This window comes from Lynx canadensis, chromosome X (genome assembly GCF_007474595.2).
Source record: "Lynx canadensis isolate LIC74 chromosome X, mLynCan4.pri.v2, whole genome shotgun sequence".
In the NCBI taxonomy this organism is placed as follows: domain Eukaryota; kingdom Metazoa; phylum Chordata; class Mammalia; order Carnivora; family Felidae; genus Lynx; species Lynx canadensis.
Window position 1 is genome coordinate 31,336,829 of NC_044321.2, and position 15,029 is coordinate 31,351,857.

Here is a 15,029-nt window from a genome sequence, read left to right on the forward strand (position 1 = left end):
TTGTTTCTATTTGTTCCTTTGGGTTCACATTACCTTTTGGAATAACTCCCCTGCCCCAGTCCAGCTTCACTCTCACCCACCTCATTTCTCAAACAGTCTTTCTTTTCCTTTCTCTTTGTCCTCTTCTTCTGGTAATTGCATTACATGTGTGTTGGTGCTTTTTTAACGGTGAGCCAGATATGTATTAGACTCTGTTTATTTTTTCCTTATTCTATTTTCTGTGTGTTCTTCAGATTGCCTAATCTCTATCGGTCTTCAGTTTGTTAATTCTTTTTTATTTTTCTGCCAGTTTAGATCTACCATCGAGCTGCTCTAGTGATTTTTTTTATGTTTGTTGTTGCAGTTTCCATCTCCAGAATTATTTTGTTCTTTTATTTCAGTCTCTTTTTTTAATATTCTCTATTTGCTGTTGCGTTGTCATCATATGTTCCTTTACTTCTTTGGCCATACTTAAGTTTTTGAAGACATTTATAATGGCAGTCTTGAATTAATGTTCTGTTAAATCTGACAGCTGGTTACGTTAACATGCGGTTTCTCTTGCCCACTTCTTTTCACGTCTCATCATTTTTATGTTGAAAACTAAACATTTTAAAAGATATATTCTAGCAGCTGAATACCGGTCCCATCTCCCATGAGATTGTTAATGGTGTTGGTTGACTTCTTAACTGACTGACCATCTTATTTTAGTAATATCTGCTTCCTCCCCAGAAAATCTCCACACACAAAGTATGAAGCCTCTGATGTTATTTCGCAGGGGACATAGCCTTGGGAATGCCCACAGTCAATCTGGGATGACAGTGGCTTTGGCAGGATTCCTTTTGACTATCTCTTTTCGCCTCCACACCCATATATTAGATTTTGCTAATTCCAGTTCTATAGGAGGCATAAATTGCTCCTCAGATAAATTCAATCAAATCTAGGTTCCTTTGAAGTAATAGTTCAAGTAAGTGTTTAATTAAGATTTATTCTGTCCCCACAAGGGCTCCTCCCAGCTGTCCCTTTCCCCTGTTGTTTACTAGCAAAGTAGCAGGCATGCAGTTTAGCCAGTGTCTCCATTGAATCTACCAGTCTACTCCCAATTGCCCTTTACCTCAACCTGTACTATTTTTAAGAGCATCCCTGGTCTTAACCTTCTTCATACTTTATTGAAAATGAAGTTAGTTATCAGTTCCTTTTGGAAGAGATTAAGAACTGTCTGTTTTAAGGCCATCTTCTCCTTCCAGGCAAAATCTCTAAACCATGGCCCTGTAGCTGGCGGTGGGGATGGTGTTGCACTTTCCCTGAATACCGCCCGTGCATGAGGTGCTAAGTGCTAGGTGAGATAGGGACAACAGCTTTAGGTCTTCTTATTTTGCTTCTGCCAGCACCAGACAAGCACTTTGTTAGCTAGGGTGAGGACAGTTTCACACCTATGTAGAGTCTCTGTCCTGTGACTGGGCAGAAGAGGGATACCCCCTACTCCTCTCAGCTGCACTTGCCCAGAACTTAGCAGTGTGTACTGGGGGCAGGATGAGAAATGTTGATATCCTACACCTCCCAGAAAACTATAGTTCTCCAACTGGGAGCTGGGTAAGTTGAGAGCCTTGTATTCTTAGCTGTGCCAGTGAGGAGTACGGTTTCCGTGTTACTGAGTAGGGGAGGAAGAGGGAGCGAGGGGTTTTGGTTCACAAATTATAGCCTTTCTTACTGAATGCAGTAAATATTGTTGAATAGATTTTTCTTCATTTACTATATTCCCTTAAGGATAATTTCTAGAGAATTATTACAGTTGATTTTTACAACTTTTACTCATTTTCCTGGGGAGTCGGTTTGGGGAGCTGTCATGGTGTCATGCTCAAACAATGTTTGCTTTCAGTTCTATTTGGCCCATTATTACTATGGACACTCCCAGTCTCTGTTGCTGTTTGCATGGTATGTCTTCTTAAATGTTTTGCTCCCAATCTGTTTGTATCTTTGAACTAATGTTTATCAGTTTTCTAATCTGTTTTTATCCATTTTGTCAACCTCTGAATTTTGATTGGAGTGTTGAATCTATTTAAAGTTAATGTAATCTCGGGGCATCTGGGTGGCTCAGTTGGTTAAGCATCCTGACTTTGGCTCAGGTCATAATCTCAGTGAGTTCAAGCCCTGTATCAGACTTTGTGCTGACAGCTGAGAGCCTGGAACCTGCTTTGGATTCTGTGTCTCCTCTGTCTTTACCTCTCCTCCGCTTGTGTTTTCTCTTTCTCTCTCTCTCTCTCAAAAATAAATAAACATTAAAACATAAATAAATAAACGAAGTTAATGTAATCTCTGATACAGTAGGATTTATATCTGCCATTTTGGTACCTATTTTCTATGTCTTATGTCTTTGTTCCTTCATTTCTCCATTACTTCTTGGTTTTGTAGTGTATATTTATTTTTGTGTAAAGTTTTTATTCCTCCTTCTGTCTTCTACTGTATCTTATTTTCTTAGATTATAATTAGCATCCTAATTCAAAATAATGTAGCGTGGTGTAGCTCAGTCAGTTGAGCATCGAACTCTTGATCTTGGCTCAGGTCATGATCTTGTGGTTTGTGAGATTGAGCCCCGCATCTGGTTTGTGCTGACAGCATGAAGCCTGCTTGGGATTCTCTCCTCCCCCCTCTCTGTCCCTTCTCCTACTCACATGCACCTGAATGCACTCTCTCTCTTTCTCAAAATAAATTAATAAACTTTAAAAAAAAATCTTTGCAGGGCACCTGGGTGGCTTAGTTGGTTAAGCGTCTGACTCTTGATTTCAGCTCAGGTTGTGATCTCATGGTTCATGAATTTGAGTCCTGCTTCGACAGTGCCTTGTCTACTTGTGTTCTCTCTCTCTCTCAAAATGAATAAATAAACTTAAAAAAAATAATGTAGTTCAAATCAATACCAACTTAATTTCAATATAATTCAGAAACTTTGCTGCAGTATATCGCCTTTTCGTACCCCCTTTTAGTGCTATTAGTTTTAGACCTATTACATCTTTACACATTTCAAGCCTGTAAAACTGTTTTATTTATTGTTTCACACTCTTTTCATTTAAATCAGAAAGCAAAATGTAAAAGTTTGCAAAGAAAATACAGTTTTAGTTAGTTTGTTTTATACATATAGCTATGTAGTTACCTATGCTGGTGTTTTTTATTTCATGTGTTTTTGAGTTAATTTCTAGTGTCCTTTTATTTCAGCCTGAAGGACTCCCATTAATATTTCTTATAGGGCACATATGCTAGCAATTAATTTTTTCAGTTTTTGTTTATTTGTTATTTATTCCTTCATTTTAGGACAGTTGTCCTGTATATTCTATTCTTTTTTTCTTAATGTTTTATTTTATTTTTGAGAGAGAGAGAGAGAGAGAGAGAGAGAGACAGAGTACAAGCAGGGGAGAGAGAGAAGAGAGACACAGAATCTGAAGCAGACTCTAGGCCCCGAGCTCTCAGCACAGAGCCCAATGCGGAGCTCGAACTCACGAACTGTGAGATCATGACCTGAGCCAAAGTTGGACGCTTAACTGACAGAGCCCCCCAGGCACCCCTGTATATACTATTCTTTATTGGCAGTCTTCTTTCAACTCACTGACTCCATCACCCCATTACCTTCTGTCCTAAAGGGTTTCAGATGGGAATTCACTGTTAATTTTACTGAGGAACAACGTAGGTGTTGAGTTAGTTTTGTCTTGCTGCTTACCAAGTCTTGGCTCATGAACCATTTGACTATTATTTTCTAGTTTTGGATTGCTTTGGATTTATCCTGAAAAAAAATTTTATGCTTCTTGGATGTGTAAAGTAATGTTTCTCATCAAATTTGGGAATGGAATTTTTCATCATTTATCTCTTCACGTTTTCTTTCTGCCTCTTTCCTATCTTTTCAGCATTCTGATTAGGCTTATGTTTATCCTTGATGGTGTTTACAGTTTTCTGTGACCGTTTAATTTTTCTTCATTGTTTTCTCTTTTTATTCTTTAGAAATAATCATTTTATCTGGCCCATTTTCAGGTATACTGGTTCTTTCTTGTGCCACTGCAAACCTGCTCATGAGTTCCTCTAATGATTTTTTATTTCAGGTATCGTACTCTCAAAGTACAAAATTTATAATTGGCTCTTTTAAAAAAATGTCTTTCTTTATTAGTACTCTTTATTTGGTGGGACATCATTATCTCCTATAGACATAGAAGATCTTTCACGTACTCTGGGGATCTAGCAAGCTGCTTCAACCAGATCTTGTTCCTCAGATCTTCCTCTGTTGTTTGGGCAAACACTTGTTTGATCCAACTGCTGTAGGAACCTCAGGTACAATTGCTACTGATTGTTTTCAACAAACATCCTGAGTATTGCCGTCTTCCTTTGAGTCAGGTCAGTAAAGACATCATCACCTTGCCAACTGATTTTTTCCAGCAAGATGTGAGACAAATAAAAAAGTAGCAATGCTCACGGGTGGAACTTTTTTCAAAGAGCTCAAATCTCAGTCTGCCCCCTTATGTTCCTGCCTGCCAGTTTTTACAACTACGTCGGTGTCAAGGCTGATGGTTTTCAAGCCTACTGCTAAGCAGTGGCGAGGAACATGGGAGTTACAACGTGAAAGTTATAAGGCCACAAACTGTGCTGTTCTTACTATGGTGTGGCAGTTTTTCTTGAATAAACACTACTCAGATTGTTGCAAGCCTTTCATTAATTTACCAGAGTTCTGAAAAAGTTAATTTTTACCATCTTTTCCAGTGTTTTTGTTGCTTTTATAGAGGAGTAAATATATGGTGGTTCTAACTCTGCCATTCCTTGCCTTTGTTTTTCTGGTAGCCTGGTTTTATTAGTTGAGAAATGGTTTTTGTTTTAGATCAGACTCTTGCTTCTCAAATTATGATCCTTGAATCAGCAATATCAACATCACCTGGGAGTTTGGACAAATAGAATCACAGGCCCACTCCAACCCATGGGAGTCAGAATCTGCATTTAACCACATTGCCAGAGGATTTGTTTTTACATTAATGTTAGAGCACTGCAGGTCTAAATCAAGATTGCTCAAAGTTTAATCCATAGATAAGCTGTTTAAAAAGCATCTGGAGGGGCGCCTGGGTGGCGCAGTCGGTTAAGCGTCCGACTTCAGCCAGGTCACGATCTCGAGGTCCGTGAGTTCGAGCCCCGCGTCAGGCTCTGGGCTGATGGCTCGGAGCCTGGAGCCTGTTTCCGACTCTGTGTCTCCCTCTCTCTCTGCCCCTCCCCCGTTCATGCTCTGTCTCTCTCTGTCCCAAAAATAAATAAAAAACGTTGAAAAAAATTTAAAAAAAAAAATGTTTAAAAAAAATAAAAAATAAAAAATAAAAAAAAGCATCTGGAGGGGAGCCTGGGTGGCTCAGTTGGTTAAGCGTCCGACTTTGGCTCAGGTCATGATCTCGCAGTCCGTGAATTCAAGCCCCACGTCGGGATCTGTGCTGACAGCTCAGAGCTTGGAACCTGTTTCAGATTCTGTGTCTCCCTCTCTCTCTGACCCTCCCCGGTTCATGCTCTATCTCTCTCTGTCTCAAAAATAAATAAACGTTAAAAAAAAAAAAATTAAAATAAATAAATAAATAAAAAAAAATAAAAAATAAAAAGCATCTGGAGAGCTTGTTTTAAATGGAAGTTTCTCGAACCCATGCCAGACTTGATGAAGTCATAATTCATGCACGTAGAAGCTTGGGAATCTGTATTTTGAACAAACACTACAGATGATCGTAATACACATTGAAGTGTGGGAACTGCCATTCAGAAGCTGCACTAATCAAATAGGGTTTTTTTCCATTTTAATGACAGTTTGTATTTCATTTTACAGTTAATATTTCTATTTTAAGGAGGGCATCTTCACTGTAATTAAGAGGGACTTTTCAAATGCTATTTTATCCCAAAATGACACATGCACACTGTATGAAAAATCTAATATTTATTTTACTGGTTTAGTCTTTTTATTTGTGTGTAAAATTGTGTTATCTTTTTGACTGTTTTTTAGCCAGAACAAATTATGACCAAAATAAATTGCCCTTATGATTTCACCTTGGATTTATAGAAATATAAAGAAACATTGTACATTTTTTCTGTCTCATAATTTAATGAGGTTTAAATGAGAATTTAGTGCCTTAATTTAAATTAAAATTACTCTCTTGAGAGGAATTCTTCCTACTTTTGCTTAACTATAACTTTAAAATGATATAAGCTAGTCTGGTAGTCTGATACATGTCTTATACAGTTCATAGTTAACATTTTACTACAGTTAATTTTGTATCTTTAAAAAATGTTTAGTATTTAATATGGATGTAATTCCTTATAACCCTTAAATGAAACTCTCAGAACTACCAACCTAAAATAAAAGGACAGAAAGTGATGCTAACATTGTCATTGAGCAAGAATTCTGGTTCCCTGTGAGAGTCCTTCTAGCTGGCCTAAGTATCACATTGACATGAAACAGATTAACAGGAGAAAATCAAATTTAATAGTGTAAGGTTGGGGAATCCACCCAGACTTGGAAATTCCAAGGACAGTCAAAATGAGGTATATATGTCATCCCGAGCTAAGGAGAAGTGGACAGGGGTCTGGGATTTTAAAGGAAAGGAATGCACCTCATGGGACAATAAAAAGAGCAGATGTTTGGTGATTAGATGTTTGCCCTGCCATACATTTGGGTCACTCGGGTAGAATTTATTTCTGCTAATAAAGCTTATTCCAGGGAAGGACCCCCAATTTAGAGTCTTCTGTATAGTTAAGGGAGGGGCAAAAGTTTCTTTTGCGTCCAGAAGGTTTTGATTGTATTAAGCTTAAAATAATCTGCATGCCAAAGAGGCACATTCTGGGAATGGGGGCTGTCCTGAACCCCTTCAACATTGAAACATTAGAATGTATGAATGTTTTAATTGTTTTTGTATGCAGTTGTTTGTGTGTTTGTGTTTCAATACTAAAACATTTGATTAATTTTATTATTGATCTATTTTTATTGTAAAGCTCATATTATGATATAACTGTGACATAGTAAAGATTTATTTTAATGAATTGTTGGGAAGGAGGAATTTTTTTCTGCTTTTCAAGACCCTGAACTAAGAATCAAATTGGTATGAGACAGAGTAACAGGAAAAAATCATACTTAGTTTCTTACATAAGGGAATTCACACACACACGAAATTGCAAAGACAGTGAGGCAACAAGAGGCTACAATGAACTAAGGAGAAGGATAGAGGTGTGAGGATACAAAGGGGAAGAAGACCTTTAGCCAGAAGGTGAGAGGAAATGTCTGGAAAACAAAGATTGTCCTATTCAGATAAATTTCTTAGGTAAAGAGGAATCTCTGTTAATAGCTCTTTTCCTGGCATAGGATCTCTTTTCCTATGTAAATTTAGTAAGTTGAGAGGAAGGTGAACAGCTTAGCATAAATCTGCTGGGTTTTGATTGCTTTTGACTCATAATAATCTTCGCACCAAAGTGGTTCATCTTCGTGTAGCCTATAGTTGGCCCCTACAGAATCCAGTTTGAATAAATCTGCTCTTAATATTATGCACATTCTCTTCAACTCTGCAGATAGAACTCTGCTGTTGATATCTTTCACCCACAGCAAGAGAATCATTTCCACCCTATCCTCCACTATAATATGGGCAACCTAAGGCAGAGAGGATAACCAATTCATGCTTGTATAACCAGCATCTGGTCCCACATCTAACATATAATAGAGTCTCCATAATTGTTTCTTGAATGAATGAGCATTATCTTATAAGGAGGACTGAATTGCTATGTAATTCCCAAAGATAGCATAATTACTAATGCACTGATTAACTAGGTATCCTCATCTCATGTCCAGTCCGGAAAGAAACATTTCTCTTTTTTGGAAATAAGATTAGAAATTATGAAATGTGTACAGCTCTGACAATACACTGAGACCAGTATGTGATTCCATTTTGTTTCTGGAATATCATTTGGGCAGTCACTTGTGTTACAAATTTCCTTGCTTTGAGAATTAAGTATTGCCTTTCCATATAAAAGGCTATTCTTTTTTACATATTTCAATTCCAGATCTTTCCCTTTTTTTAAAAGTGATCTCTACACCCAGTGTGAGGCTCAAACTCACAGCCCTGAGATCAAGAGTTTGTGCTCTACCAACCGAGACAGTCATGTGCCCTGATCTTTCCCATTTTTTAATATATATGCTTTGAGATGCAAAATGAGAACATGTGGATTTTTTGAACTATAATTTATTCTGATTCGAATTATATTTTATGAATGAGGGAAAATTTTTAAAGAATGTTTTGTGGTCATTTGGATTTGTTACAATAGAATTCAAAATAAGCCTTTTTTTTTCCCATTTAGTGTCACATTGGTGGAATCCTCAACATTTATCTCTTTGCCATCTCAATTAACTGAATCTGGACAACTCATTAACCACAAGAACAGTGGGTAAGTATGAATATATTTTATACTCATAATTATCTGAGAATTCTGAGAAATGAGTTTTCAAGTAAAATTGTTATATAACGTACAACAGTTTTCATTTCTTTAAAATATTGATATTATATATAACTTATGTTATTCACAGTTATACTATTCTCTTATGTGTTATTAGGCTATGTGCAGGAAAACTGAATAAATATGTACTTGATTAAATACAGTGGATTCTCATTATTTGTGGTCATTATGTTCTGCAAAATTGTGATACTGACTGAAGGAATATTATTCTAGAAGAAGTCTATGTAATCACATAGATTGTAACTGTAAATCCTAAAAATAAGCTATCCTGGTAGATTCTATTTTCTTCACACAGAGAAAATGAGGTTTAGAAGTGTTTAAATAACTTGCATGAGGCTGACCCACTAACAGCTGCCAGCAAATTGTTTCAAACCCTGTCCACCTGGTCCCAGAGCTGAAGCTTCTTGAATATTTGTACTTCTGTCATGCCTCCTACTATCTCCATCCTCTGGTCATCTGTGTATGAAAACTAAAGCAGAAAGGTCCAGTGTCACCTTGTTTGACCTTAACTAGAAATTTGCATGACCATTGACTGGAACTGTTTGCCACATGTCCACAAACAGCAGGAGAAGCTCCGTGAGTATGGATTTGGGGGTTACAAATCACTTTTTAGCGAGGAGACAGATTTGCAAATAACCTTAATTTGTGGATAATGAGAATTGACTGTTTTTAAGCTTATTCCACCTACATTCTGAAGTCTGAATTTAGTTTAGAAAGAAACTTTGACTTTGGAATAGAGAAGCAGAACTTTTAAAAGTTAGATTGTTTTGTTTCTTATCTATTTTTAACTATAGAATAACTATTTAATGTGAAATAGAATAAAAACAATGTCGCCAAGGTTAAAGAAAGTTCAGCCAAAAGAGAAGAATGCAAGTATGTGTTAGTGAAATGTATGCATCTGTTGACTACTATGTTGTTAGTTTATTTTATACCTTTGTCTGTGTATTGCTTGACAACACTGTCATCCTTTTAGATGCAAAAACGTGTCAGGAGTCAAGGATTTGGCAATTTTGAAACCATAGGAATAACCACTGTTAAAGTGATGTATGCAAATCTTGCTAAGATTAAAATGAATATAGTTTATTTTCCAAAAACGAGTTGTATTTAAGCCAATAGTTCCATGAGATTATAAGGATTACATTTACTACGTTTGATTTCTTCATTTGCTATTCTGTGAGAAAAATTGTTAAAGGAAAAACCATTTTTGTCTCACTGCTTTTGTTTTATTGAATGCTAATTACATGCTTAACTAAGGCATTCGAAGTCTTCCTTTTATATTTTGCTTTAATGAATAATAAAATATGAATTAATACCTTGAGCGATAAAACATCATTATAGATACCATATGAATTGTAGTACAATTTCATAGTATTGTAGGTATTTTATGTTAATTTCTTTGGAGTCTGAAATGCTGGTTTTCCCATACACTCTTCAGTAAATAGTTTTCCTAAGTTTTTATCTTTTCAGTCCTTTGCTTCTTGATTAAACAGCTATTCGGCATCATAGATTCTACCTGAATGGGCTTGAAATAATTTTCCCACATCAACCACAAATAATTTATAGTATCACATATTAAACCGGAGTTAGATCGCAAGGCAATGCTATAGGTATCTGTGAGCATAAGTAACTCAAATTTGGATCAGTTTAATGAACAGTAACACTGAGTTCCCCTTTCTTAATTTGGAACACAGTATAGAAATTCTGTATTCCAAATTTTAACATAATTTTTCTTCATATAATATTCTGGAATGGTTTTGATTAGATCCAAAGTTCCATAATTACTGAAGCTATAGGTAAAGACATCATTTTTATGTTATTCTTCTCAAATCTAAACTAAAATGGAATGAACAAGTATTAAGACTTTTATAACTTAACTTGAGCTGGAAAGGACACTTTACAAATACTCCTCCAAAGTAATTGCCAACTCAGCATGAAGTACACCTTAAGAAGTGTGTCTATCGTGTCTCAAAATTATTAATCATTCTTTCTCATATAGTTTCTTCCATTCATATTTATAAAACTTTACTTTCTTAGTTCCTTGCTCAAGGTTTCTTGTCATAAAATTAACATACAGATGTGGTGACATTGAGTATTGGTCAGAGAGAACACAATCCAATGTAGAGTAGTCACATGTCTGTAGATTAACTCTGAAAGAATGTTTCAGAGCCTTTTGTTTAAGGTATTAAGCATTTACTCCTGTGCACTTCAGGTCAAAGGGAAGAGTGAGATTTAAAAAGGCAAAGGCTATAGTTTTTCAAGAAGAAATGGACCTTGGTTTGTCATTTCAGCCCTGGCCTCAGCTAAATGCTGAGCCCCAAATCCACATGTTGGGTTGAAATAGAACAGTCTCAGGTTTATCCCAAAGTCTTTTTTTCTGACATTTCTGAAGTGATTTATTAGAAGCACTTATGGCTCCTTCTTTTGGGGTCCTGTTTACTGTATAACACCTCTAGGATCCAGTTCATGTAGCAGGCAAATCTTTATTCACTTTCTCAAGAATCAGCTAAAGTATCCAGAGCTCTAACAATCAAATCCACTTTATAGGTAGCAGAAAGGAGGAAGCACAATAAAAGTGTGCCTCTTCTTTCTGAGTTAGGGAAGCTTCCCAGAAATAGCACACAGCATTTCTGATTGTAGCCAGTTGGCCAGATCTAGCTGGCAAGAAGACTGAAAAACCATCATGCTCCACATACACATCAAAAATAAAATGAGGGTTTGGGGGCACCTGGGTGGCTCAGTTGATTAAGCATCCAGCTCTTGGTTTTGCCTCAGGTCATGACCTCAGGGTTCGTGAGTTCACACTCCACATCAGGTTCTGTTGGCAGTGCGGAGCCTGCTTGGGATTCTCTCTCCCTCTCTCTCTGCCCATCCCCTACTCATGCTGTCTCTGTCCCTGTCTCAAAATAAATAAACTTTAAAATAAAAAATAAAATAAAATAAAATAAAATAAGGTTTGGTCAGTGAGGAGGAAAGGGCCCGTGGATATTGGGATAGGCAACCAACAAGTTCCACCATGAGGGGACACAAAAGAGAGTTTTATTTCAAACACCACAAAGGTATCTAGTATTTCATCAGTCTGGCTTCACTGGCATACTGAGGCCTTTTGGTCTTTAAATACATCTTAATAAAATAATACTAAGTGATGTTACACACTCTGTTTTTCTTAAAGCTCTCCTTAATGTTTTTCTTGAATAGATTTCCATATGCAAATAAAATTTAAGGACATACATTTTGAATCATGACCGGAATGGAAGTCATTAATAACTTTTGTATGTAATACACCATCCATTAAGCATTATCTCAATAAAACCCAGTCTGATCGCTAGGTCTAATCAGCAAGAGAACAAGAAAAGGTTAAAAAAAAATATTCCATAAGCTGTCAGTAATCTTTTTTTTTTTAAAGTGTTTAACAAATATCCCTGTTTTATTCCTTTTAGGCATGTGGTAATATTGCACTTCCCCAGTTGGAGTTAGGTGTGAACATATAACTTAATCGGCCAATGGCATCTGAGGATAAGTGCTGAACTTTTTCTCCAAAGGATAGCTTTAAGAGCCAGTGAACAATTTTTCGTGTTCCCTTTCCCTGATACAATTACTAAAGAAGCAAGTATAGAAATGGAGTCCCCTTGACAGAAATGCACCTTATTCTTTTCATTAGTTTCCATGTGTGATGAGGTAGTTTACATTTGCTTGATTTACTCAGATAATAAACATTTGGCAACAGTCAAAAAAAAAAAAAAAAAAGAAAGAAAGAATAGAAGAAAAAGAAAAAGAAAAAAGAAACGGAGTCCCCCTTCACCAAGGATCTCTGAGTGCTTCCTATCTATCTAGGATGGACATGTAATGTGAGCACGAAGTAACCTTGTGCTAATCCACTGAGATATGGGATGCCCCTGCAGTGTGACCTAGCACATGAGGATACTCCTCCATAGATCACTTCAGTCACTATTTCCCCAGATAATAAATATTCTCTTCTCAAATGAGCAGTGACGTGCTGAAATTATCTTTGAGGTGGCATAAAAAAAGGTAAAGTCTCTTATTAAAATTTTTAAAAATGACTCTTTTTATAAACTGCTCTTCTTAAGGCAACGGATACATATAAAACAGCACATTTGGAACCACATGGATGATAAAACTTTATATTCATCACACATTTTACTTTATGGGAAAATGATCCATAAGCATAAGCAAGAGCAGTTAAGAAGTTTTTATTCTAATTAAATCCACAGGATTATGAAAAGGGATCAGAACAAGAGACTGATTTTAGCGACACTTAAAATTAAATGATGGGTCAACAGTGCTCAGAAATGAGCACTTTATAAATAATCTCCTCAGTGATATGACTTGATATTTTTTTCCAGTGACATTGAATCATTTATCATTTAATAAATTCTTACTAAGTGGCCCCTCAAGCAGTGTTCATAGTACCAGAGAAATACTGGGATAAATAAGTCAGAGATCTGGTTCTCAAGGAGCCAACCATCAAATAGAGAAGGAAAAACAAATCTACATAAATGGAGGTGATTGTACAGGGCAGAATGCATTCAGTAATATATGTTGACCAAAAAAAAAAAAAAAAAAAAAAGTTCTGTGAGCTCTTTGGCAAGGAATAGCACTATCTAGGTATTATAGAGATCTTTCTGGAGAACAAGGCATTTAAGAATAATGAGGTAGTAAGCACTTTTTTCTCATGCATATACGATACTCTGCTGTTCTTTATCGTCTACAAATTGGGATCTGAAACATGAGTAGGATTTTGATGGCATGAATCTAGAGCAAGGGAGAGTTTTCCTACAAGTATAAAAGGAGCTTGGGAGGAAGGAATTGCGGAGGCAGTGGAGGAGGGGACGGGCAAGGGGAAATACAAGACATATGCTTCTGCATATGGATTTTAGGAGAGTGTGAATGAAAGTCAAAAAGGTGTTGAAGTGTTTATCCTTCTGCTTTGTAATTATTTGTTGCAGACCTACTTTGTATGACAGACTGTATACTCCATGAGCTTAGGGGCTTCTTCACTCATTCTGGTCTCCAGGGTAGCTTGGCCCAGAATAGCCTCCCACCTGAAAGAAGGCCCGAGAGATATTTTTTCTGAGTCCTGATTCTTGCTCAAAACCCAGAAAGCTGTATTGTGCATGGCCATGATTTTAAAATATTTCATTGTACTACAATGAATAATTGGTGACAATTAGAATTAGGCATATCTCCAAGGAAAGCTGAGTGAATCAAAGGCCAAATGTGTGTGCTAAGAGTAACCATCTGCCCTGGTCCTCTTGCTCTATATACCTGCTTTTCATACCTGCTTTTAATGTCATCACACTCTTTGGCAGCCTGATGAAGCCTATTCTACTTTACAGAAAAATATTTTGTTAGTACTTAAAATAAGATGCAAGGGTTACAGACTATCTTAATCTACCCAGGTTGCCATAACAAAATAACATAGGAAGGGTAGCTTCAACCACAGAAATTTATTTCCCACAGCTATGGAGGCTGGAAGTCCAAGGTCATGGTGTGGCCAAGGTCGGTTTCATTCGGAGGCCTCTTCTCTTGATTTGTAGGTGGCAGCCTTCTTGCTATGGGTTTACGTGACCTCTGTGTGTACATAGAGACTGAGCTCACTGCTATTTTTTCTTATAAGGAAACTAATTCTGTTGTATCAGAGCCCCACCCTTATGACCTCATTTAACTTTAATAATGTTCTTTTAGTCCCTTTCTCCAAATACAGTCGTCTGGGTCATTAGCACTACAACATATGAATTTAAGGGCAATACAGTTCAATCTATGGCACAGAGGAAACTAATATACCAGCAGATAGAAAAATATTAAAAATTGTAATATATTAAAATATATATAGTTCTTCATTAACACAATATGCAGTAAGATCTACTGGCACACATAATAACTATCATACTTTAAAAGTAGTTATGAGGGGCGCCTGGGTGGCGCAGTTGGTTAGGCGTCTGACTTCAGCCAGGTCACGATCTCGCGGTCCGTGAGTTCGAGCCCCGCATCAGGCTCTGGGCTGATGGCTCAGAGCCTGGAGCCTGTTTCCGATTCTGTGTCTCCCTCTCTCTCTGCCCCTCCCCCGTTCATGCTCTGTCTCTCTCTGTCCCAAAAATAAATAAACGTTGAAAAAAAAATTAAAAAAAAAATAAAATGAAATAAAATAAAATAAAATAAAAGTAGTTATGAATGTAAATAATAGCTTAAGATATGTACATAAATTGAAATGTGATATAAACATATTTGTGATTATTTGGTGGCCAAGTCATATTACAGCAAATACTGCTGTGGTTTGGTTTAAATTGCTATTAAGAGCTAATGGAAGTCAAGATGGAGTTTTTCCCCATTTGAATTCACAGATCCACTCTGTCCTTGCGCCCAAGGTTCGTGCACCTTGCTTTACAGACTTCTCAATTGCTCACGGGCCAAAGTGGTACAAACGGCAGCAAACATCCCATTTTTACCACCCTCCTTTTTTGAAGAACCTTGGGACACATGGAGGACAGAATGAATCTCAAAATTGACCCTCTTACATTTGTTCCCATAATTCGTGAAAA

At 36.8% G+C, this 15,029-nt stretch overlaps 1 protein-coding gene across 1 annotated transcript in view; it reads left to right on the forward strand.

The window, feature by feature from the left end:
* Nucleotides 1–15,029, forward strand: part of CFAP47 (cilia and flagella associated protein 47) — a 550,869-nt gene that overhangs the window by 285,691 nt on the left and 250,149 nt on the right. The window contains exon 40 of the mRNA XM_030305764.1: nt 8,317–8,403. Coding sequence (XP_030161624.1) covers nt 8,317–8,403 — 87 coding nt within the window. The remainder of the gene's footprint in view (nt 1–8,316; nt 8,404–15,029) is intronic.